The 27,153-nt window shown below is 40.7% G+C and overlaps 1 protein-coding gene across 2 annotated transcripts in view; it reads right to left on the bottom strand.

The window, feature by feature from the left end:
- Positions 1-5,584: 5,584 nt before the first annotated feature.
- The window catches only part of srbd1 (S1 RNA binding domain 1), a 52,142-nt gene continuing 30,573 nt past the window's right edge, over positions 5,585-27,153 (bottom strand). For both annotated transcript variants that reach the window (XM_054600120.1, XM_054600121.1), the window contains exons 18-23: positions 26,916-26,998; positions 16,422-16,528; positions 15,193-15,360; positions 14,546-14,686; positions 9,127-9,311; positions 5,585-6,804 (exon numbers count right to left, since the gene is read on the bottom strand). In XM_054600120.1, the coding sequence (XP_054456095.1) occupies positions 6,512-6,804; positions 9,127-9,311; positions 14,546-14,686; positions 15,193-15,360; positions 16,422-16,528; positions 26,916-26,998 (977 nt within the window). In that variant the 3' untranslated portion in view covers positions 5,585-6,511. The remainder of the gene's footprint in view (positions 6,805-9,126; positions 9,312-14,545; positions 14,687-15,192; positions 15,361-16,421; positions 16,529-26,915; positions 26,999-27,153) is intronic.

Raw genomic sequence — 27,153 nt, 5'->3', positions numbered from 1 at the left:
GTCATTTTTACAAATCCCAAGATCACAGGGAAGTAAATATTCCTGGTACCTTTGACCTACTGTTAAATCAGGATTCATCCGATGAGCCGGGTCAGTATCGGCCCTGAAACTGACCTTATCCAGCAGATCAGGTACCGGGCATGACGTAAGCGACCCGCAAAACATTAATTTTTTCAGTGTTGTAAAATACAGCGTTTCTGACATCAGTTCTATTCAATTCAATCAGGTTGCCAACTTAGTTTTTCTAGCGCCACAAAAATCCCTGGCTCAATGTTACCCTAGATTAAATAAGTGCAACTTCGCAATAGCAGAAACCACGTACATGCAAGTAACAACATGTTTATTCATGCTTTTACACACACACAACCTCAAAACACAACTTGACCTCCATGCCAAATGTCAACCTCGTAGGGGCGAAGACCTTGACCGACCAAAAGGTGGGGACTTTTTTGTCAAATGGAATAACCGTCAGAGCGAGCTATAGAGCTGCTGGTCGGAGGTAAAAATTAGTTCAATGATTTCAAAACTGTGAAGTATAAAGATTTAAAATTTTGGGAAAATAGCACTGGTATCGGAACGAGAGTCAGTATCGGCAGAAACAGTAACTTAAGGGACTGGAGAAAAAAAGTTGGATTGGTACCTGTGTGTCAACATACAAGTAATCAAGAGTAAATCTACACAAGCTCATCTTGATTCATATGGGGTAAAAAAAGCTTTGTAAATAGTTTCTAAAAGACAAATTACTCTTGCCTTACCTATAGGTTGTCTCCCACCGTATATTGTTTTGTCATTAATTACTTTCATGCATTCATGAAACTTAAAGCAATGCTCCTATTTATTAGAGAATGCATGCTTGATTAAAACAAGGAGAACAAAATCCGCTGTTATACATATATGGCTGATGCCACAAAAGTAGGTCAGAATTTTAGAAAAAACTATACTGTTCCCCTCTCTCACTTTTCCATGTTGACACTGGAGTAAGTGGCAACTGGAACATTACACTTATCTTTTGTTTCTCAGCCTGTTGCTGTCTCACTCTCTCTCGTGATTTAACCATTATTTAGTTTGCCTCAGTGTCTTCTGTGTGTAAAAGGGTTTATAAGTACTGCGATGATGCAAAAACAGTTAATCTAAAATATTACTTCCTATGTTCTCTGTATGAGAGTGTGGAGGAAGGTTGGTGAACACCTGGCACCTATGAAAATATTTCCCCAGGCAGGAATCACTGCTACGGGGACGTTTCTCTTTACATAACCGGTCCTCTGGTTCCCTTTCCCTGCTTTTCCACTCCGAGAAGACTTAATACTGATTAATACAAACACACAGTCTTAATGCATTACCCACTTTGTGGAGATAAGTGGCAAAGCTGCAAGAGACTGGGAATTTCTGAGTGACGTAGTAGTTGTTTTAGAAAGACCTGGAGGGAAAAGAGGAAGGAGGAGGACAAATGCAGTGGAGATGATTCAAAGAAAAAGAGCTACGTCTTCATACAAGTACATTTTGCAAGCTACTAATCAGATGATTCATTCACTGTCATTGATCGTTCCCCTAATTGCGGAGGCCTTTACAAGCTATGATGTTGATTTGTGATGCTACGTCATCTTCCCTTCAGGATTCCTGTATTGTAACAATGTGTGTTGTGTGCTTTCATTCTTCGAGAGCTTATGCTGTGGGGTATACAAATGTATCATATTCATATTTTTAGTACCTCTTCTTAGTTAAAAGGTTTTTATATTATTATACAGAGCATCCTACTTTTTCTTGTAGTAGGAGTAATAACCACAATCTTTCTTCTCTGTCAGTATTTGTGTCAGTGGCTCTAAGTGAGTGTCGGCTTCTTTGAGTGTCCCAGTGTGTGATGAAGTATGTGAAAGGTTGACAGAGGGAGTGTGAGAAAAGGAACAGTCACAGAGACAAAAACACATGTACTGTGTGTTTGTCTCTGAGCCAGTGAATGAAATATACGGGCTGAAGTGTGTGTGTGTGTGTGTGTGTGTGTGTGTGTGTGTGTGTGTGTGTGTGTGTGCGTGTGTGTGTGTGTGTGTGTGTGTGTGTCCTGGCACGTGTGAGGTGGTGTGTGGGCGTCGAGAGGGAAAGCTCATAAAACCCATGATCACACTGATGAGGTCACGGGGAGTGAAACCGGAGAAAGCCTTTCATTTCCTGTCTCATTCCATCCCTCTCTCTCCCTCTCTCTCCTACCTCCATTCATCAATCTCTCCTCCACCCTTTCTGCCTTTACCTCACTCCTGTTTTTCACCAGCGATGCCAAAGGCCAGAGTCTTTCTCACTCTCTGCTTATCTGGATTTTTTTCAGTGTCACCCAACACTGGAAAATAAGAACATGAGTGTTTTTTTTGAAAGTGACCGATGTTTGCATTCAGCACAACACACATTCTTGGTTCTCACATCAAAACTCTCTCTTGTGCTCCTATTTATACCATTAATGTGCTCACACATGTGGTGTTATTGTAGATGTTATAATGTGTATGGCATACTTCGTTGTACTGTCATTCTTTAAAACACAGAAGCAAGTAAATAAACTATGGCCGCACCCAACATTAATTAATCCTATTATTTGCTTGATTAATTATAGCTATATCTATATTATGTCTGAAAATATAAAAAAATACTCACCACAACTGTCTGAAAACCCCAGGTGACATCTGTCCAACAAACAGTCGAATAACTAACGATATTACATTACATTACATTACAGTCATTTAGCAGACGCTTTTATCCAAAGCGACTTACAATCAGTAGTATATAACATATCATTACATATCATTCACACACTGATGACAGGCTACCATGCAAGGTGCCACCATCAGACTCTAACTAACATTCATGCAACATCCAGTCCACACCGATGGCAAGCCTTCGGGAGCAACTTGGGGTTAAGTGTCTTGCCCAAGGACACATCGACTGCCGAAGCCGGGTATCGAACCACCGACCCTCTGATTGGAGAACTACCTTGCTCTCCACTACGCCCGATATTCAGCTTACAATCATAAAGGACACAGAAAAGCAGAAAATCCTCACAAATTCTAAATTGGATCCAAGTTATGTTTGGCATTTTTGCTAGAAAAAGGAATATAATGATTAATCAATTAGCTATTATAAATAGTTTCAGATTAATATGCTGTTGATTAATTAATCGAATAATTGTTGCAGGTACTTCTCTGTTTTTTGTTTCCTCTAGAGTCATTTTCAGTTAAAGAAAGCATGCAGCTAAATTCTGCGAGAAAGTCACCAATGCGGCAACACTGACAGTAACATGCCACTTATAAATTAAATCCAAAAATTGAAAACACACTCATACCTACACATAGGAAGTATAGATTTATGTAAAGGGTATCAGAGAGCGGCACTGACTGATCTTTGAAATATAAAAAAGTTTAACAAATACAATATTAAAGAATTGTTCAACTCCATAAGCAATGCTGCCTCATGCACAACCTTTGTGATTGAAATATAAAACTAAAGTCTATTAAAGAAGGAACCATTGTGAAATAGAAATGTATTATTAAGGGGGATCTGCATTGCCAAACACTGGACATGTTTAGAAGTATAAGGAAAGGTTGTTGAACAGTTAAAGTCAAGGTTGGTTGCAGCTCACTGTGATTTCGGTCTGTCACCAGCTGTTGTGAGTCAACATACGAGTACAATATTTGATTACTGATATTTGCTCACAGTCCAAATGTGTGTTGACCACAGAGAACAGGAATTTTGGTCATCACCATCTTGTTTATGCAAACATTTACATACCCTGCTTTATGGTCTATGTTAAATGATAAAAATTTACTTTTTAAATAGTAATATAATAAAGTATCTGATCCTAAAGCAGCTGCTCCAGTATTCACACACCTCCTTAGTGAGAGTTTAGCTGTGGAGAGCAGAACTATGACAACAGGTTACCACTGCTCTCTAATGTGTTGTTTTTTTTTCTTTTACATCAATTTCAGGAAAAACTTTTTTACTTTTTACATTAAATAATCAATATGGTGTTTGCCTGTGCAGCACTGACTTGCGCTATTGGTTGTACAGTAATAAGCGCTGCAGCTTTTAGGGATTGTTCCCAGTGCTTTAGACTTCCACTCGTGTTTTCAGACAGGTGGTCTAAGAAATCAGAGATCGACAAAGACGGCTATGTTCTCTACACAATGTTAGCTTAGCAGGATACATTTACCAGCTGGGAGAACCATTCTCTCTGCTACTGTGTCAAGAAAGTTACATTATTTTGTATCCACCTGTGTCTCTGTGGCTGGAGTTTGAACAAAAGATGAGGAAAGAGAGCCCTGCATGTGCACTTGGGACATTTCTCTTTGTTAACTTGACTTTTGAAAGCCTAGGACATGTGAAACAACAAATAGCTTGCCATCAATTTACTTCACATTTCACCAAAACGTCAAGGCACACCTGAGCTCACTCCATAACACTTACAGCTGTGAACCAGTGCAGCCGCGGATAACAGGGAACTACACAACTCCTCCCGCAGTCACCCTTCTTCTTATCACAGGCTCATTACTGGTCAGTGTTTGACAAAAACTCCAAGGGGCGGCAGTAGCTGGCTGCCAGATTGCCTGTCCCATGTTTGACACACGTTTAGCAGAGGGAGGAAAATTAAAGGCGGGAAAAAGCAGGAACAATGCTGAGGACAGCTGTGTCTACTTGTACGAATACATGTGTTCCCCATGAGCAAAAAAGCACTGGCGACTGTGCCAAGCTACAGTATACGGGACCAAAACAAACACAAGGCAACAAAATGACAGATGGAGTAAACGTCAAATAAAATAAAGCACTTTGATTAGGACATGGAATCCTGTTTGTGTGCAAAGAAAGAATAGGATATATTATGTAAAACTAGTCTGTGTGTAGTTTTCTCAGATCATCACTGAGCAAACTGCCACTTCTGATTAACCTTGATCGAACTTCTCTTTGTGTTTGTGCGTCTAGAATATATTCCATTTGTTCCCCAAAGGGGAGATAGTGGAGCCGCGGCACTAACAGTGATTAGGTATTCTGCATTCAGTATAGAGTTCAGCACAGGGGACCTGAGGCTTTACTCAGAACCATATTTGATGCATTTTTTTTTTTTTATTCCAGTTTCATAAAAACAAACAAATTAGATAATGTGGATGGGGAGTCTGGGATTAATTTTGAAGCAGCTGATTAGTGTGTGTTTGTGTGTGTGTGTCCTGGGATAATTGTGTCTGGGACCATGCCTCAAAAGCCTTCAGGCTTTACTGCAGTCTGGGAGATAGAAACACTCCCCCCCTCCTCCTCCTCTCTTAGTCTCCGCCCATCCCCCCCTCCATCCTGCTCATTCTTTCTTCTCACATTTTCCTGTTGTCTGAAAGAAAAGCTTGTTTTTTAACTGGTGTCTTTCCTCTTTCCATCACTCACCACATCCTCTCCATTTCTCCCATCTTCCTTTTCTCCCCCCTTCAGGCCATCCTCCTCCTTTTCAATTCTCATCCATGCTGCTCCTCTCCAGTGTGAATCAGATCCCACTGCTGAGTGCATCATTTGCGGAATTCTTCATCTTGAGAAAATATACATCAAGTGCCGCAAGGTACACAGGAAATATCTTTAATGTCAAAACCTCACCTGCAGATGAAGCCAGTTTTTTTTGACAGTTTGAAATCTGTTTAAGATTACATGTTCCTCAGTTGGTTTGTTCAAGAGTCCAAAAACACTGTAAACAAAGTCTGCCTTGAATAACAAAGACACACAGAAGCGTCTTTACAAACTGTTAACAGCAGTAGTAAACAAAGCATATCTTGAAGAGCTGAGGTATGTGAACGATATATGAACATTATTGAAGTATTTTTATATTCATAAAAATCAGATCAAGTGTGAAGCCATCTAATGCTAAAGTGCAAATAATTGTGGTTTCCCTCTCATAAGCCGTCCTATCTTCTCTAATGACCAGTAGACGGCAGTGTGTGCAGGAGGTTGATGGACAAAAAGGGACAGTTTTGCCTTGAATCAGGCAATTGGGCTTAGTGTTCAATCCAAAGTACAACTCCCAATGATGCACAAGGAGCATAATGAGGCTGAGAAAATGACTTCAGGGGAAAGAAAGTCTCCCAGCCGTTAACATAACTGTGAGAAAGTTTGGATTGATTTTATCTCACTGGACTTGTAACAGCCACACAGAGATTAATTATTTTTAAATGAACAAGCAGTCTTTTGATTTGGACATTTTTGCAGAAAATAAACGAGGACCTGCATTGTAAAATTGCGAGGCCCTGCAAATAATGCTGACATTGGTTGAATGTGTGTTATTACTATCGTAAAGTCAAGGGCCATTTCTATAGATACACTTAACAGTTTGCCTGTTAAAATGACGTGTTCGTCTCTGCTTATCTGTTTATAGGAATCATATCAGTTCTCATCCGCAGTTGCTGTAAACACTGAAATAATTTGCCTCTCAGTATCTTTTTGTATAATACCCTGTCATAAATCCCATTCAATCCAAAGTATTGTTTATGGGAATTATGTGACTCTATTGCAGGATCCTGATCAGGTCCAGCCCGATCCGACCCCTCTGAGGGTCCACATTCAGAACCCGGACCTCCACCCGTTCCCCAGGTCCCAGTGCCAGGCTGCGGCGGCGCTGGCTCACAGGCAGCTTGTCCATGGTGATGTTGCTCTTGTGGATGAGGCCCGGGCGGCCAACACCGATATCTACAAAAGCCCCGAAGAGGGCTGTGTTGTCCACCCGGCCCGTCAGCACCGCACCCACCCGCAGATCACTCATCGACACAATGCCCCGCTTAAAGTCCGCTTGCCCAAAATCTGGGGAGGGCAAAAAGAGATCAAGAGAGAGAATATTAAAGAAAGTGAGGTGGCAAGATGGAGGTGTGGAAGATGGATCTATGACAAAATCAGGTACGGGTGGCAGCTAGCACAAAAGCTTGGGAGGAGAGACGGGAAAAGGGGGATGCAGGAAAGCGAGGGGGCGGGGCATAAATGACAAACAGATATTACATTTCGAGCAGCAACCCAATACTTGTGTCGGCATACTTCCAACATTTCTCAGCGATCTATGCTACCCCACTTTCCACTTGGCCTGTTCACGAGAGATCTTTTTTTCCTTTCTGTAGCATTAACACAAACAAGGAAGGTTTCGCGCCCCAGGAAATAGTCCGGTCCAATTATCCTCCCCTCAGCACTGATTTCATGCGGTAGCCTCGGCCCATCTGTTTACTCAGCTGAGCACTGGCTAGGAGGCCGAGCGTAGTGTGCTGCAACCCAATAGGGCCAACCTGAGAATGAACCTTGAAGCTGCGTTCCTTCATTTTAGGAAGTTAGCCAGCACTAACTGGGTATCCAGTCTTGACATTTTTTTTTATCTCCCACGCATGAAGATCTATGAAAAGGAGAGCCTGGTTATAAGGCAAATAAAGTTATTTTGTATTAAACTTACGAGTCTGGAAATCAGACAACGATAATATTTTATAAAGCCAGGTTCATTTAAGTTTGTTTTCTACATAAGAAAGACCAAGTAGCCCCGTGTTTCTTTATAACATAGCAGACCGTTGACCATTTCATTCTTAAAATGATGTTTCCAGAATTAGTTCATATGGCACAAGTCAAAATATAATGTAGGTATCAGATGGATGAAGACTACATCACACAATAATAACAACTATTAATAATGACTCACATCTTCAAAATACCAGCTTTAAGCGAATATATTTTTACTTATATTTCCTCTTTAGCACTATACAAGCTTTTTAAATCTAACATATATTAGATTTAATTTAATACTTGGCTCTCAGTTAACTATGTTGTATTTCAAATACCTTTTTTCAAACAAACCCCTAACCCAAAATAGGTGAGTCTAAGATGTGACAGAAATTCATTTTAAATTAATTTGAGCTTCAGCCAGCTGAAAATTGGTGTGTGTACGATTTATTGATATGCTTATGCGAGCCTCGACTCAAGATAATCTGATTGAGGTGAAAGACAGAAGTCTTTTTGTATTTGTGTCTGTGTGTGTAAAGATATTTTGTTCAACAGCACAGTCTGCTGGACCCATCACACCCCGTCAGAAACATACTACTTGTGTTGTTGGGCTACAGGGAGGAAGCCACAGCGCTGTCAGATCCTATTAAGTTGCACTGCCAAGACATGCCTGTTATAACAAAGGCACAAGAAAAGACAGTGTGTGTGTTTTAACTAGCAAACCAGTCAAAGAACTGGACAAATACACATTCAACTTCCTATCAGTCAGTAGGGACCAATAAAGGACACTAGGAAGGAAAGATGAGAGACTACGAGAAGTAACTGTGACTGCCAGGTTGCAGACATAGACAGTCTATTCATTTTTATATGATTCAAAACAATGATAGTTTTGTGTTCAGTGAAACTGAATTTTGCAAAAATATATAGTTATAGCAGATGTGTGACCTCAGATCCATGTCATCGCTTGGTAAGCATGCCATGTTTTCTAACTCTGAGATGAACTGCTATTGTTATCAATGACACTGTCACTGTTTATACCTTATGTGTATTTCTGTTCTTTGCACCTGATTGTATTTCTTTATCCACTCACACTCTATTATTTACCTATGTGTATTATTGTACATGTACTATTTACCACCTTTATGCTGTAATGTTTTCAATGTTTTCATTTATGAATGCTATTTATCTTTGCCTCGTTTCCTTGTCGGTTCTCTGTCTGTACGTCGGCGTACTGATGATTGTATTTCTATTTTTTATATAATCTGTCACTGTTTTGTATTGATTGTGATATCTGTCGTAACCCCCTCGAAACAAGATGGTACATCTCAAAAGGTTTTATTCTAATAATAAATTGATGTATTTATTTTTCCTTGGGGAAATACTGGAAAATAAAAGTTAACTTTGCTCAGTTTGGATTGCTATTGATTGATTAATGTGGTTTGTGCATGTAAACATCTGCTCAATTATTCTTGCAATCTAAAATATTAAACCGTTCAAAAAAATCTGTGTAAATGTTGAGTTCACATGGATGAATATGCTGTATTTGTTCCTCGAGGAAATGTTTGCCTATAGACTTTTGAAACCAGGTGTTTCGCGCGAGGACACATTTCGGTCTTATTTCAGTGTGACTGTGAATGGCAGGAGTCTTACTTTGTCTTAGGTCGAACCCGGGAGGCTGCGTGAGGCCGTCTATGATGAGTTTGAGTGTCTCAACTGTGGTGTCCAATGTCCTGGCCAGCTCCTCGACACTGCTGGTCCTAACCTTGCTGTCCACACACTGTCTCAGGCCTGCACTCCCGATCTGGTCTGCACTCCCACCCACGAGGGACAGAAACCTGGAAAGGAGTGAAGTTTGCAAAGGAAAAATATGAAAAATGTAGCACAGAGTGGGAAACTTAAATTTTGAAAACTACAAAACACTCACAGCAATTAAACAATCTTTTTTTTTTTTTTTTTTTTTTACTATTTTTATATTTTTGGGAAAGCACACACAAGTTCATGACAAAGTTTGTAAAACGCAAGCGGTCCTAGTTGGGCTAAAGCACATTCAGCACCTCCCTCGGAGACTGAATGAGAGACCTGGGCCTGTGAGTGATGGAGTAACTGAGCAGGAAAAGAGGAAGGGATGGGAGGAGGGGGGAGAAAGGGAAAGTGACGACAGACTGGGAAGAATGATTAGGAAAAGAAAAGTATAACTGTCAAAAAGAAGAGAAACAAAAGATGGGAAAAGCATAGACGTAGGAAGTAGGGAGCGAAACAGCTAAGCTAATGCAGGTAAAGTGAGAGGGAGCCAGGGGGAAAAAAAGGGAGGGGGGGGAGAGGTGTGGGAGTAATTACACAGCAAGTCATGAGCTGCGGAGGCGAAAGCTGTTTCTGTTCTGAAGGCACACACAAGCACAAATACATATGTATTTTACCCCCTATTAAATCAGGTAAATCCGCAGTGGGCTGTAAACACCCTGACACCTTGTCTCATGAAACTGCCTCCACTTTGCTCAGGTTGGACTGTTTGTCCTTCTGCTCAGCGCCTGGAAAAATCTCCGTCGATCACTTTATTCTAGCAGGATGTCCCACCTCCAAAATGTCTAGACAGTCAGTCAGGTTGCACCGTTTAAAACTCACTGAGCCTGAGATTTGAATCAAAACTAATTAGCTAGTCCACATTATAAACAGACTTAGTGACAAAACTGGCATGAGAGCCGCAGTAGCAAGTAGAGGTTATGGAAAAATGTGTCTTTGTGTTGTGCGTACTGTATATTGTATTTACAGTTGGCACTTTTCACATCTAGTTATAGATATGAACGCGTTTGCCTCCATGCATGTGTTCATGTGTGGACCAGCTGGGTACTGTCCGTGATGGATGTCGCACACTGGCAGCCTGACGCCTAACAGACTCCGCAGCTGTCCCCCCCTCCCAACCCATGATGGACAGAACAGGTGGACACACACGTATTGGAACACACACACACACACACACACACACACACACACACACACACACACACACACACACACACACACACACACACACACACACACACACACACACACACACACACACACACACACACACACACACACAAAGTTGATTCATACACAATGTTGTTCAGAAATGCTCATTTGGCAGTGGCAGAGACAGTACGGATGTAACGGGACACGGCTTGTGTACAAACTATGTATGAGGCAGCTGTGAGCGGAGAGGCCCCGCCAGCTAAGTCACCGTCTGCCGTCCAAAAGGGGAGACAAGCGGAATCAATCCCTCAACACCCGCAAGCCAGATCGGTGCAAAATAGTAGTCCGAGTGTGTGCCAGAAATGGCTTAGTGGTGAGGAAACGGCACCTTTGGACCGAAATGGACGCCTGTCTAACACCAGGATCTTGTCTCCGGCGTCTCCCTGGGCTTCTTAACTTTCCGACCATATATCTCTTTACAGGAGAAGAAATACTTGCGTCTTGGTGGCCTGGTGGCCTAAGAAAGCATACCACAGCTCCCATGGTTAGAAACCAGCCTGGGACCTTTGCTACAGGTCATCCCTCTTCCTCTCTCTTACTCACAATATTTCCTGTCTTTCTCTCCGATGTCGACATTTTCAAAAATGCCCCCCCCCCCCCCTCCTAAAATAAATCTGCACTCACTAGAGTATCAAATGCAGCACAGGAGGAAGTATTTTTTTCCCTGATGAAGTGTAACAAGAAAAAGTGCATAATAAGTCTCAAATCTTATTTTATAATTTCTTACAGACATTCAACTTATCGTCTTTCAGGCGATTTAGAAAAGGCTTTTTATGCAACTAGGACTTCAATCAATTTAAAAACACTGGCAGTCTTTCTCTTCTTATACTCTGAGGCTTTTGGCAATGGATACTTGCTGAACCTAAACCCATTCAATCAGACACAGTTAACAGAGGGAACACAAATTTGGTCAGTTTGCAGACCAAAGTTAGGAGCATCCCTTCAACCTCTAAGTGAACAAATATTAAAGACGGAGTGATAGAGGGAGAACAGAGAGTGTGAAAGCAGCATCGAACTACGAGCAGCCTGTTTTCTGGCTCAAGAGTTTACAATTGTTTTGGTGGGTGGTGAGTTCTACTTTCAGGTGTGTGTGTGTGTGTGTTAGTGTGTGTGTGTGTTGCCCATCTCATTTTTCCAAGGGTGTATGTTAGTATTTAAGGGGTACCAGGAGTCCAGAGGCCTCCACCAGTGTTGGGTTCATACTCATATAATTACTACCAACGCTGCACGTGTGTGTAAGTGTGTGTGTGTGTGTGCGCGTTTGTGTTCGTGTGAATGTGGGGTGGGCTAGGATATAGATTTTATCCAGGCCCACAGCAAGAGCCCACTCTGTCTTGTATTATAGAAATATTGGGCCCCGACTGTTAAATATCAGAGGAGTATTCATCATATAGGGGAACCCCTCTGTCTCATATCACAGTAATACAATATATTTCATGGAATGGAGCCAGCTGCCTAAACACACTATGCTTCATTGACATTTTGATGTGAGATATTCTAACAAAATAGATCCTCTGCAGCTGAATAGTAGCATTATTTACTGGAAAGTTGCATATCAATATTTGCTTTTATGCAAAAGATATCTTACTGAAACAAAGGTGGACAAATTGTGTCTGTGCATTTGTGGCCGTGTGTGTGTGTGTGTGTGTGTGTGTGTGTGTGTGTGTGTGTGTGTGTGTGTGTGTGTGTGTGTGTGTGTGTGTGTGTGTTGGATATGGTTACAAAAATGGGGTGATGTGGGGGCTGTGAGCAGTAATGGAGGATCCCGTTTCACTAATGTGATGAACATGATATTCCATATACACCATAAAGACACACATAAAGACACACACACACACACACACACACACACGCACACACACACACACACACACACACACACACACACACAAAATTCCTCCGCAATCATCCCTCCATACCTCCTGCTTTTGTTAGTTGTAGCTGAGGATGTGAGAAGAGCAGTGAAGCATCTAATGATAATACACAGTATTACATTTTTTTAAATTTTGAAGGTTATGTGTGTCCAAATATGCTAAGCAGTCAATCTGAAAGAGAGCGTTTTAAAGAGAATCTCAAAATAAGATTAACTTTCAAAATGTAAAGCTGAATCTTAAAAAAAAAAGCTTTGCTGACATGACACCAAAAATAATGAAAATACTATTTTAATTTCTAAAATAAATCATCACTTTCTATGAATGAAAATAACATTTATCAAGACAGCAAGATTGTTTTAAACAGATGCACCAAAGTTTAAGATTACACCTGTAATGTTGAGGGCTTACGTGAGGAGGCAGATGAATCAGGTGTAAGAACAATGGTCTATTTTGCAGAGCCATGACGTACTCTCTGATTTAAAGTTCAGGGGAAGATTATTTATTTTCCTTTGCATCAAAACTACAGCAGGCGGTCTATATTCCAAGGAAGAGCAAGTGCTGACGTGCATTGCTTTTCTTGCGCCATCATCAAACCTCATCACCACAGACCGTCGTCGTTAACATTTAAAGAGGGATGTGACATACTGTGCAACCACAAGACACGCTTTGGGATGTTCTACAAAAAACAAAACAAAGGGTTCTCAAATTCTGCAAGGGCTTGCATAAAGGAAATATAGGAAAGCAGATAATGAGAAGTAGAGTGGTGAGAAACAAGAGAATAGATGATGGCGAGAAAACAGAAGAGGGGCAAGGGAAGAACAAACAGACACACCAGCACTTACGAAGCTAAATGTAGGCTAATGTTCAAAAAAAAGTAGTCTAATACTGTTGTGGTCTAATAAACAAAGCAAAACATTTATAGGTAACAAAAAAGTAAAGTCCTTTTCTCTGCCACATTTTAAATGTTCCACCTCCATTCCTACAATTCGGACATTTCCGAGCCACTGAATTAAGACATTTAAAAAAAAGAAAGAAAATATGTTTAAACTATCAACTGTTATAGTTAGAAGTATTTTTTTTTAAAATTCCGATTCAATAACAGGATAGCAATCAGATAATAACTCCATTTGGACACCTTACTTCGTTGTTGTGATTACAAACACCCCAGAGACAGAAAGACAGACAGAGAGTGAGAGAGAGAGAAAGAAAAAGAAAGATGGATGGATGAGAAAGAGAAACGTGTCCGACAAAAATGCAGGAATGAAACAGAAATTTAAAGAACAGTAAGCTGTGTGGATCTGGGGGAAAAGAGAAGGTGTGTTGTATGTGTGATACAGAGAGGACAAATACAAAGATAGAGCAGAAGTGGGCAATTATTTGTCTTTTTAAACCTCTGACCCCCCCAACAGCTCTTTGATATACTGTACGATATGGTCTATTGCTGAACACACAGACATATAACACTACAAACATACATGGTCACTTAGTTAAAGTAGGAAAGATAAAGCAAAAGCAGTCATACAAGCAGCATCCATCTATCTGCACACGTATTCCCACGGAGACGCATCCACTCACACACAAGCGCGGAGGCCATTAAAGGCGCATCAACATGAGGGGAGCGATGCTTAAAGCCACTAGTGTCAGAACTTATGTAGACTAAACACAGTTGAGTGACTACAGCTGCAAGAGAGCGGTCCCTCCCTGCTTCTCCCTCCTTCTGCCTCCCTCCTTCTGCCTCCCTCTCTCTCTCTCTCTCTCTCTGTCACACACACCCCCACAACCACAGGACAATACACGTATTGGGCAGATGTTCCGTGTGCTTTTGATATCAGCATCAGCAGCGCTAGCAATCATTTCTCACACGAGGACACACACAAAGTCACACCGACATAGACACGCACAAAGCCAACGCCTCCTCTCTCGTATCCAGTGTCTGTGTAAATCAAATCAGAATCCTCCACCACCGTAACCAGCACCATATGAGACGGTGTCAAAATCAACTCCATCTAAGCCAGAACATGCTCTTGCCAGTGGGGTGGTGTAGGCTGTGTGGTGTGTGTGTGTGTGTGTGTGTGTGTGTGTGTGTGTGTGTGTGTGTGTGTGTGTGTGTGTGTGTGTGTGTGTTGTGTGTGTGTGTGTGTGTGTGTGTGTACTGTGTGTTAGTGGGTTTGCATGTACTCTACCTTTGTGCCACATGGTAGGACTCTGGGTGTATACAGGTCTGGTCCAGGGGGTTAAATGAGGTTGGTATATTGACGCAATTCTTTCCTTTGCCCTTCTTAGCCGCCGGTTTCTCTGGTACAGGGTGAGGTGAAGATTTGGCACTGTTTGGACAAGAAAGAAAGGTGTTGTAATTTTATGAGAAAGTACGGGTCTAAGGAGGCAAACACAACTTTTCAAAGGGTCGATTCACCAAATTACAAAAAAAAAAACCCACATATTCCCTCAATTACCTCGAGTTGTATCCAGCCATGCAGGCAGTTTACGTTTTATTTTGTCTGACTCTAAGATTCCTGCTTCCACTCCAATATAATGGAGGCTAATTCATTTTGTTTGCACCATTCAGACCCTTAAAAGTGCCTTTCTAAATCAAAAGTCTAATAGTCACCAAGGACAATCCACATACACGGTCAATATTTGTCAGTACTATTTCAGTTCAATACTTTATACTAAAACAGTGCCTTGAAAACTGTTTCTGGAAAGACTCATCCTCTCCTTCCACACACCACCATAAAGGAATGGCTCCTCTCATCTCTCTATGCTCTACAAGATAAACTGTACATCTTCACATAAAGCATATGTGCATCTGTGCATATACAGCTTTGCACACCTGCGTAGGGTTTGCGGGTTGATTCTAATGAAGCCGGCACACTGCTGGTAGGTCTTGGGCCCCATGCCTTTGACCAGTTTGAGTTGCTCCCTGTTGATGAAGGGACCGTTCTGCTCTCTCCACTCTGCGATATTTCTTGCTCTGCCCGCATTCAGGCCCGCCACATGCCTAGGAGATAAAACAATAAATAAAAAAGGGAAAATGTCATGCAACATTATCACATTTTAAATAAGTTTGTTGATGTCTGTGTGTTTTTTATATATATATATATATATATATATATATATATATATATATAATATAAATATATATATAAACAAGCTCGGGCAGATTGTGCAGACTGTGACCTGGCATTTAAACAAGCAGGGGAAACCCTCACCAGCCAATATTTAGTGGGTATATTTGTCCAGTTTTGGCTGAGCGGAGGCGATTTGAAACTCAATTAGGTCTGCTCTGTTAATGCCCACAGTGACTCACTCACACTGAAACACACGGCCATGTCAACACTCCGCATAATACCTCAGTCATCAACACGTTGGTGTGTGTTTAATGTGTGTAGCATAACTTCTGGCAGGAATGGAAAAAGCTCACTTGCAGAGCAGACAAGTAAACAGATGACCTGATGCCTGCCCTGCCGCTAACGCCGGCTCGTTTTATAACATTTGTATCCACCTCAAGTGTGCGCGTGTATATCAAATTTGTGCATTTCTTGTACTTTTAAATTATGTGTTTGTGTACTGTACATTATGTAGTAAATGAGTGTATGGGTGCACAGCATACTACCATACTAGCATACTATGTGCGTTTGTCTACCGCGGCTAATCCCCTCTGTTGATTCCAGTCTTTCCAATAAGTGAGGCCAGGGTATGAAGCTTTAGTCTAAACAGAAAGCTGGCATGCCGTGTGTGTGTGTGTGTGTGTGTGTGTGTGTGTGTGTGTGTGTGTGTGTGTGTGTGTGTGTGTGTGTGTGTGTGTGTGTGTGTGTAAGCATCGAGTATGCGCCTGTGCATGAGTGTGGATGACGCTTTGCCATGTTGTGACTGCTAAGGGAAAGTATGTCATAGGTCTAAGCCCTACTTCATCTCGGTTTCACAATTTGAATGTGTGTGTGTGTGTGTGTGTGTGTGTGTGTGTGTGTGTGTGTGTGTCTGTGTCTGTGTGTTAATGTGCAGTAGAGAGTTCACATGCTTGTGAGCACATGTATAAATGTGTCTTCATGTGTCGTCTACCTCATCAGCGTTTCTGAACAGATGTTGATGTCCACCCCGACGAAGCTCACACATTCCTGCACCACGCCGTCTAATGCCGCCTTCAGAGCTCCCGCTGACACGTCATGCTAGAAACACACAGTGAGCAAACACAAACACACACACAGAAGAAATGTCAGGCTAAAATCTGGATAAGCAGAAAACACAACATTAAATTACTGCATTCTTAGTGCTCTTTAGGATTTTCTTTGGTTTAGGACTTCCATAATCTTTTTGAGATGGAATCAAAGTAAAAATAGCCATGTATTCAAAATCTGTTTTATTCTAAAGACAATACTGCAGCCTTTGCTGTTCCAATGGTGTTTCTAATGGCCTTTAAATACCCATGTCCTGTTATCATAAACCCCCTACTGTATATTTACTCACTATTATATTCCATTTTAGCTTCATACTACAATTTGGTCCTGTGTAGGCACAATTTCCCCAAAGGGATTATCAAAATGTCATCCTCGAAGAGAATAACAAAAGCAGAGAGTGTTCGCAATAAAATTCTGTCTCACTGAGAGCAAAGGAGGTTTGATTGACAAGTCGTAGAGCAAGTAAGAAAGAGAGAGACAGGCAGCTACGAAAGAGAGAACGAGAGATAGGGAGCACAGATGTGAAAAGAGAGAGGGAGAATGTTTAATTTGGCTCGTCAACAATAGGTCTCTCTCTCCAGCTACCACAGCGTTCTCGTTACTGTAGCTAGCAGTCGATAAAGATCCTTCAAATGAACTCTTCACACTTCACAACCACCAGCCAATCACCCATTAATCAGGACATATTTTCCAAAAGGGCTGGAATCGTTTCCTTAATAAGGAGCAGGGAAGATAGCCAACAGTTTAAATTAAGAAAGTGAAAGGGGAGGAGAGTACAGTGGGAAAAAAATAAACTTAATCAAAACAAAACACCAAAATAAGATTCAAGTAATTCTATGAGGCTTAGTGGTCGTCCCCAGACCAACAGAAGCCCCGGGCTGTGATAGAGGGCCAGAAACCAACGAGGTCAGCTGGAGATTGATGCCTCAGCAACTGCTCGAGGATTAGCTGACAATCTAAACTAGACTACTGTTGGGCTGCGTCTGTGTATGTGCGTACGTGCAACTGTTTGTGTGTGCTGTGTGTGGACGGACGTGAATCAGACTAGCATGGGTTGTTGTCCTGTAACATGATCGAGCGCCGAACAAACACTGGCTTGTTAACGACGGCAGCCAACAAACGCACCCTTCTCTGTCAGCAAGAACAGGACAGACGAGGAGAGTGAGACAGACGGGGAGAGTGAGACAGACGGGGAGAGTGAGACAGACGGGGAGAGTGAGGACGGGGAGAGTGAGGACGGAGTGAGACAGACGGAGAGAGTGAGACAGAGGGGAGAGTGAGACAGACAAGTAGGTTTCGTTCGGCCTTTTGAGAGACACTAACTCATTTTAAAAAGGGGTTTTATATTTTTTTCGATTATGGCACTTGGTTCTTTTAATTAAACTATTGATCTCCCCAGTACTGTTTACAATTAATTATGAATGGATGCCGTTTCCTTTTGACATAACATATCAGTAATTAATTGCTTTGTTTAATTAATCTGAATTGTTGGATTTAATAAGCTCAGGTTCTATTTGTATGTGTCCAGTTGGCAAGAACTTCCTTTGAAAGTTTACTGTAATATAATATATAACAGAACTGTTAGTATAAACCCATCCTACAATAAGCGGGATGGTAACATGTGTGATTCAGCAGAGAGGGGAAGAGTTCAGGTAGAGCCAGAGAGGCAGCACAGCACCCCTGGTGGTGACTCCTCAAGTGACCTGCAGTCTGATTCTTGAGAGTGAGAATGCTGAGAAAATACAGCCAGAGGCATTTCAGAGACTATATAAATAACTTTCTAAACTGTAAAAAGTTCCCACTGAAGGTTTTATGATTTCCGGTGAGAAGATATAGAAAGAGGAGACAGACGGAGTGGAGGAAGAGGAAATCACCTGTAATGACACACCTGAGAAGAATGTGTTCATATGAGAAAGGTAGAGGTGTGCTGCGCAGTGTGAGGTTCAACCTGCAGTGAAACCCCAATGAATGTGTTCTCACATTCCTATTGAAACCTTATAGAGGTGGGAGCAGCACAAGAGATATTGACTGCGACACAGAGGGCCATAGACGTACAGATCTGTGCTCAATTAGGGATGGGAAAAAGTCTGAATTGAAAGTGTAACAGTTTAATGAGTATTCATTTAATCCCAGTTACAATAAAAATCACTAAGTCTACCTAACATAAATATTTTATTCTAAATGTATAGTGTTTTAATGTTGACCAGGACACCACATGGATTTAAACAGCTAGGTGGTTAAACATTCCCATTCCTTTGTTCAGTTTTGCATTTACTCATTAACCTTTAGCAGATTTGGTTTTATTTGTTTTTATTTCTGTTTGTACAGTATGTGTATACACATATACGCACAATGTATTTTCAATTAAATGTTCTGTACTGTATATAAATAAAGTTTTGCTTGTGTGCGTTTCTTGCTAATGATTCTATGAAGATTTGCTGAAGGACAAAAACAAAACTTAAAGTAACTTTAAACTTAATCAAACACTGTTTTAAAAACAATTTATTGCCAAAAGGGGGAAAAAAGAAAAGTTTGGCAGAGCTAATCTCAGTTAGCTGGGCTTATTTCCCACATTAACAATGCAAACCTCAGCTATGAATCATTGATGTCGAAGTCACATTGGTATGTCTTGTGAAAAAAATTGGCCTTTCATACTTCACTTCAAGAAAACTGACATCTAATTTATCCTAAGCCAACCACTGAGGCCAAGGCTAGATTTAAAAAAATAAAAATGCTAATGACTATACTGGTCAAGAACAGCGCATTGCTATTATTTCCCTAACTGTATATTTTGACATGGCTTGGGAACAATCGCTAACTGGTCTAAAAATGAGCCACAAATAAGCTCGTCACTGACTCATCCTACAGATCACCATTTGTTGTCTAGCATGCAAACATATGGAAAAACACAATCATAAACAGGCAGCGCAGACACACTCAAACAAAGAAGAAAGAAAGACAAGTATTTCTAAAGGCCAGTGTTTGAACAGAAATACTCAGATGACCAATAAACTGAAGTTAAAAAGTAAACCAGAACAATCAGTCAAACGCACAGGCATGGATTTAGAGAGTGTCTCTGGCACTAGCAGCAGTGATTTAATGTGCCAGAGTTTGAGTTGGAGAGAGCAGCTGTTACAGAAAATGAGCAAGTTCTGCTCTATTAAACATACACATACACAATCCAGTGTGTAGTGTGTGTGTGTGTGTGTGTGTGTGTGTGTGTGTGTGTGTGTGTGTGTGTGTGTGTGTGTGTGTGTGTCCGTCCTGACAGCAGAGGCCTTCATGGTGCTCTACTCAGTTTACAGTGGCACTAACTGCACAATTGGAGCATGTCGTCCAGTGTATCTACCTCTCAATAGACGTATCTCTCATTAATATCACTTAGAGGCAAAAAGAGCATCAGGGATCATAATTTAGCATCATCGTAGCCATGACTGGGCAGTCTTAGTGTTGAGCGTTAATCTTTTCAGATGACTGTGAACTCCACCTTCTCAACACTTCACTTCCTCGATTACAGCTTCCTTTAGAATGTCTTATTTCCTACGTTACTTTTTCTCATACTTCCTTCCTAGCAAGAACATTTTTTACAAGAGAAGGTCAAAATGACACAACACCAGAAGATTTTAAACACATTTCCAGACAACACTATTATCAAATGTGTCCCCAATCTTTACTTAAGGACACAAGCACATCTTGCAACCTCATGGGCAGACCTTTATAAACTCTTATTCAATCCATCCCTTGGATTCGCTACTATCCATTTTTTAAACAACCTCCATTCCCCAATCCTATTTCCCAACACCCGAACCCCCAAACCTCAAAATCATCCAGAGCCAATCGACAGAATCCTGACACTACGTGTGACGGTCATATTTGGATTGGCCGGAAACCAGCTGAAGCCAGCCAACCAAAACGCAAGAACAAAGTGCTTCTGTCTGCACCTCGAGTACTTAATGCTGCTGAGTTACCACATGTCAATCAGACAGAGATAGTGAGAAAGGGGGTGGTGAGAAACACAAAGCAGGAGAGAAAGACAGAAAACCAAAACAAGATTGTCAGTTTTCTGTCAGAGTTATTTTGTTTTTTTCTGATACAGAAACACAAATGTGTTGCAACATGAGGCAATAACAAAAAATACTTAAATGATTCTGTCTGTTTATATAATATTTTAGTTATTGTGGATTTCTAACTTTTTTTTTACTTATTTAATATTCCTTTCTGTGTTACTACTTATTTATAATACTTGTCTTTTTTTTTTTTTTTTTTTTTTTTTTTTTTACTATGACTCTTGTTTGCACTATCCTCTCTGCTGCTGTAATCCTGCAAATTTCTCCACTGCGGGATTAATAAAGGATTATCTTATTTTATCTTATCTTAACAATCAAAATCCACGAATTAGAGGAAAAGAGGGAGATGAGGCAATGCTGAGAGTTGTGGTGTTGACTGACAATGATGGCGGAGGTGTTTCGGACTGTCAGTGGACTGAAATACCGTTTATGATGCCACTAAAAGCTTGGCAACTGGAAACATGCTGGAGCCAAAGAGGCTGCATGTACCAAGAGCCTGAGGGGAAGTAAATGATGGAAGGATAACGGTGGGATCAAATAGCATTAAGCCTCCATTCATTGCCTTCATCCTGGGACATGAGAAACATCTTCGCCTGTCTTGCAAATTAGGCTTGTATTCATATTTCCATTATTTTCATGTGGGAGGCCGCCACTCAAAGAGAGTCTTTATCCACGATTTAACAAGCAATCAGGTCGATTTAAGTTGCGAAAATACATATTTGATCAATCTGAATGCCTGAAATAAGGTTTGTGGTTAACACAAGCTTCAGACATTTTCATGTTTTGTCCCACGACATAAATTACATCAGTAGAAACCGCAATTATGAATTTTGAAGCTTTTAAGTGACTTTAAAGAGTTGGTTGCTACCAGGTGCCAATAGGAGACTACAAAACACCATCACACCAACTAGTCCGCATTCACGGCCTTGTTGTGTATACTCATGAAAAGTTGTGCAGTTCGTTTATAGCCTAAAGTTTGCTTTTTACTTCTTCTGATTGCATCTACGCTTCAAAAATCATACAAAGTAAGGTTGATTTGTAAAAATTACGCTTGTGTTCTTAGATTAAGAGACCTAAACCGACCTGTGATGCTAGTTATGCATGTTTATCCTGTTTTGTTTATTACTGTTATGTCATCTTTCTGTCTTTTTCAACATTTTAATTTATTTTATTATTTCTGTCTTTACCATGTTAAGTACCTTTGAGTACCTTTTAAAGTGTGCTTGTGTACAACAATGCTGTGAAACTGCCACTTCAAATCCATCGTAATTGGATAATTAATGGACTATGTACAAACTAACAAGGTGCCTGAGGTTATCTGAAGGTCATGCACATCTTGACTGACAGCTTGTATAAGGCTTCTAAGAACTCCTTCTTGAACATACTGCATACTATTCCCATCATGTTGGGCTTGGCTAAGAGCCTGTGTACGTGCGTGTGCATGTGTGAATAAGTGCATGGTTAAATGGTTAAATACTAGTCGTAAATCAGCGGCTGAAAGTGATATGACAGCAAGGAGATGGCTTTATGGTTTTCCAACACCTTTCATGAATGCCTAATGGCAATTTCTCTACTTCCTGCAAAACAGTCATGCACATGCACACACACACACACACACATGCATACATATTACCTGAGGGACTGCAAACAGAGCATGAGAAAATTGAAACAGAAGAAGGTTGCAGACAGGCTCAGAGAGTAACTTTCCCAGTAGATGAGATCAGCTGATCATTCCATTCACCCAAAAACACATTTTACTTCCTATCCCCAGCTTATTATCTGATTGGTCTAATTTTACACTTACACAAGTTTCCTGATAGTTGTGTGTTTTACCCATCAACCACTGGTTTAATTCCCTTCCATATAACAAACTACATACCTAGGGATTCACCGACCCAACATTTATAGTGCAGATAACAAAAGCAATCCCTCAGATATAGGCTTTGACCCGTACCGAGTACCAATTGAATTCTAGTGGCTGTATGCCTCACTTTGTGAAAGTGACTTGGATCATTCTTTTGTAAAATGTTTTCTTTATTATTAATATAATAAATTGTACTCCAGCAACGCTGAAAATAATCTAAAAAAACAAACATGTTTAAACCTTTTTAATGCAGCAAGAAATTGGTAAAAAAAAAACTGAAGCAGGTATTCAAGTTCTATTAAATAATGTGTAAAGTATATAAACATAGAATTTAATTTAATAGCACGACCCCATGGTCACAGATGCCCGATCCAGCTATTTGAGTTATATCAGTTATCGGTGCATCATTAGTACCAATCACCATTGAAACACAAACATGCTCTCAATATAAACTGTACAGCCCTAGAATAAGTAGCCTGACAATGCAACAGCTATTACATTTCTTCAAAAGTTCACACAACCTCACTAAACACATGCTGTTACAGACCTACTGTAAGGGAAACAATTAAAATAGGAGCAGATAATATTTGGCAGCTTCTGCCACTGATCAAGTCTTTACGAGCAGGTTTTTGTTTTTCCCAGCCCTCAAAACAGAGAGACAGGAACTATCAATCCCTCTATGGCTCTCCTTCAGTCTCAGCTCTGTCTGCTCCTGTCTCCCTGTAGGCACTTCCATTCAATGGTGAGAGATTTCATGCTCAAACACACACATAAACATTTGCAAAATCGCAGCACAGAAATGCCAAAAGATATGGTCTTTATAGCTGATGTATTGTTAAAGAGGCCAAAACTCTACCGACACCTGTATGCTTACATTGTATGTCAACAATACATGTTCACACCACTTGAGGGAGAAAAGAAAACATGGCCTGAAAGGAAGGAAGAGGACGGGGAGTCGGTGGGACATGTGGGAAAATTCTAGCCCCAAAAAAAGATGAAAAATGGAGCCAGAGAAGGAGAACAGTTGAAAGAGGTGAGGAGAAGAGTGACAGTTTCTTTAATATCCGGCTGGCGGGCGATGTTTTCTTACACAGCAGTGTGTGTCTTTGTGTGTATTTTCCAGTAGCAGTTAGTTTCACAGCCCTGGGGATCACCCGGCTGTCAACAGACCACAGCAACATAAAGAGCTGATTGACAGGTGGCGGAGCTGTACAAAGGCCACACCCACTAAGTGTCTAATTCTAAAGAACACAAGGCTCCTTAAAATGTTTGTCTATGTAAGTGTTCTGAGCTACAAATACAATTTATCTCAAATACATCAGAATCAGTTTAGTGCATTGTACTGTATAACCGCAAATAAATATATATTTAATAAAAAATACCAATGATACTGCCGTTCAAACAGACGTCTGATCCGGCAAAACCCCGTCTGCATGAGGAACCGTAGTGAAAACAGCGTTCCCACACCAATAGTTACGTCCAATCTGATTTTAATGGGCCTCACTTTTTTAGCCCTCAGCTCATTTCCTCCTTTCTCTCAGAGCTGTCACTCACTGGGTCAGCGGAGGGAGAGAGAAAGAGAGAGCATGCTGTGCCAGCTGTCTAGAGTTACATCTGCCCTTTTGCTGTTTGGGTCTAATGGCAATAAACTCTCAGAAAAGCTCAAAATGCCATGAATCACACAAAGAACGTGCAGGAAAACTCACATATGCATGGGTGAGCTTTTCTCACACTCATTTTCCCACATATACATCCACACACATACACCAATACAGATGCAAGCACATACACACACTTAACCCTTTAGACTCTGAAAAGGGGATTGGGGGAGAATAGTGTGTACGTTTGTGTGTGTGTGTGTGTGTGTGTGTGTGTGTGTGTGTGTGTGTGTGTGTGTGTGTGTGTGTGTGTGTGTGTGTGTGTGTGTGTGTGAGCTGACATGCGGGTCAAAGTGATGTCCCATCTCATATCTGTCAGCACCCAGAGTTTATTTACCTGGTTATATTATCATTTGTTGACCTAGTCACATGATCTGAGAGCAGGAGGTACAGAACCCCAGGCACCCCAGAGGGCCCAGTCAGGACGTGATGAGAGACACGGGCCTGAGACCCAACACACTCAGTCACACATACATAAGCACTAGCACACTATTACCTTCTCCTTTCTCTTTCAAAACTCCATCTAGCCCTCACCCTTAAATCCCCCCCCTCAAATCACCCTTTGTCACTCTCTGCTGTCTTTTTTTTAACCCCTTCCTTCTCCTCAACCTCTCATCTAAATTGTTTGTCAACGGGGATTCTTCCCCAACACGGTTTGATTCTTTTTCTTGTTAACAGTTAAATAGTCTGCCAACACCAACGAATGATGATACAACAGAGTGTAAGCAACATTTTGACATTGACATGTGTAACTAAATCTTAACCAGTGCATCTCTTAGCTACAGTATATGCTATACATAATTGGCTTAGTGTACAGGAGCATCCTGTCAGTAATCCTGATGTATTAGGGCTTCCCATTAATTCATGGGATGACTGATTGAACATCTCACAACAATTAGTCAATTAATCCGTTAGTTGATCCATAAAACAATCAATTGACAACAATTTTGACAGTGAATTAATTGTTCATTGCTAGTTATTAAAACAAAAACATTCTGATTTCAGGCTCAGAAATGTAAGAATTTAATGCTTTTGTTTTAGATCATTATCAAGCCTTTAACTATAGTTTGACATTTTACTAATTAAATTAATAATCAAAAACATTATCAACAGATTCATCATTCATGTAAATTATAATTTGTTGCAGCCCGTCACTCAGGCTACATCAACTCTTCTCCTTTGTTGTTCAACTTTTTAATAGTAAAAACAATTTTCCAATTCAATACTAGAACTGTTAAATGACTCGGATAAAGAAACACTGTCCTCTATCTATCTCCTGACTATGCTCCTGTATTTCTAATAGAAAAAAATGATTTGTTAGATGTATCATCCTGATACTCTGACCACTGCATTAGTCACTATTAGTTGCATTGCATATTGCTGCTAATTTGACCTTATTCTACTTGCCTTAGTCTTCCTGTTTTGTTTTGTTCCTGTTTCCATCCTCTCATACCCTTTTTTCCATACAACCACCCATATATGGAGGACAATACTGCATTAGTAATGGCTGGCGTAAATAGAAGGCACACTGACCTAATGCTTGTCTTCCATTTCTGATGCTCTTACCCACACATATACACACTTGAAAGGAAGAAAATCAACATTGAGCCAACTGTAGTTTCATCTGAACTCACACTTGAGAGCATATGGACGAGGAGCAGCAATCACACAAGCAAACATACGTCATGCCTGATCTCCATTAATTGAATTAGCGGTCACCCTTAGCATCATCTGTTGACACAGGCCTCGGCCAAGTTTATCTACTTCCCTGTTTGCCTCTCTTCTCTCAACCTTTAAGTTTTACTCATTTGTTCCGTCAGATCTTCAACCGCTCACTCACATCCCCTTTTTGCCTCAAGCCCAAATATTTAGCCTGAAATACAAAAGTCCCACCTGAACTCTGCAGAACTCTGTTAGAATAAAAGATGGCACCAGCCACTTTGCATATTTTTAACACAAATATGTTTTAGGGATTGAAATAGGCAATTGGGCAATTGTTACATTCTTTGTTTGCTTGTTGTTGATGAGTATTATAGTATAGAGTAGTTATAATGTGTTTAAATGGCTTTAATGTTCTTCCTTCCTTTCTCTTATTCCTTCTGTGAATGTTGGTTGTGTGATGGTTTAAGTAAAATAACTATGCTGCCATTTAGGTCAGGACTCTCTTAAAGAGATAATTTTTTTAAATACAAACGCTTGTTGTTCTACCACAAACTCTACCACAACTACCGCATTGAATAGTTAACTATCAAAACCACAAGTCAACACTGTGCATCGGTTCATCTGTGGTTTTAGCACGATGCGGTAATAAAGCAGTGGCGGTATTCACACTATTAATGCAAGAAATAATTCAAGTATCTCAAGCTCAAACAAGCCTGCTGGGGGTTTAGCCCAATCAGATCACGGCTCATTGGTTATCAGCCTCACAGAGCCAATCAAGGACTCTGCTATTTCACCTACCCCGTTGTGGGTCCCACATATGATAACCTTTTACTCGTTGTATTTAAAATCTTTTTGCCGAGGAATAATCATATAATAATTATAATAATAATAATTGGTATTGATATCTCTCCTGTGATTCATCAAGGAATAAGTAAATTATGTGACAATTTTTTGGGAGTAGTTGATAATTACTAAAATGCAGAAGCCGTGAATGCCCGAACACACACATACACATAAACACACACTACTCGGCCCTTTGCTTCAGTATAACTCACAGCAGATGCTCCACTGCTCTGGGTCAAGAAGCTCTCACCCACAACAGCAAAAAAAAGAAAAAACACACTTACCTGATATGTTCCAATGCCAATGTGTTTAGGATCAATCTTCACAAGCTCAGCCAGTGGATCTTGGACACGTCTTCCAATGGACACTGTCGACACACACACACACACACACACACACACACACACACACACACACACACACACACACACACACACACACACACACACACACACACACACACACACACACACGCACACGCACGCACGCGCACACACGCACACACACAGCAGAGGAAAATAA

This window comes from Anoplopoma fimbria, chromosome 6 (assembly GCF_027596085.1).
Source record: "Anoplopoma fimbria isolate UVic2021 breed Golden Eagle Sablefish chromosome 6, Afim_UVic_2022, whole genome shotgun sequence".
Classification (NCBI taxonomy): Eukaryota; Metazoa; Chordata; class Actinopteri; order Perciformes; family Anoplopomatidae; genus Anoplopoma; species Anoplopoma fimbria.
The sequence above is the reverse complement of the archived record's forward strand: the minus strand, read 5'-3'. Positions and strand labels throughout refer to the sequence as shown.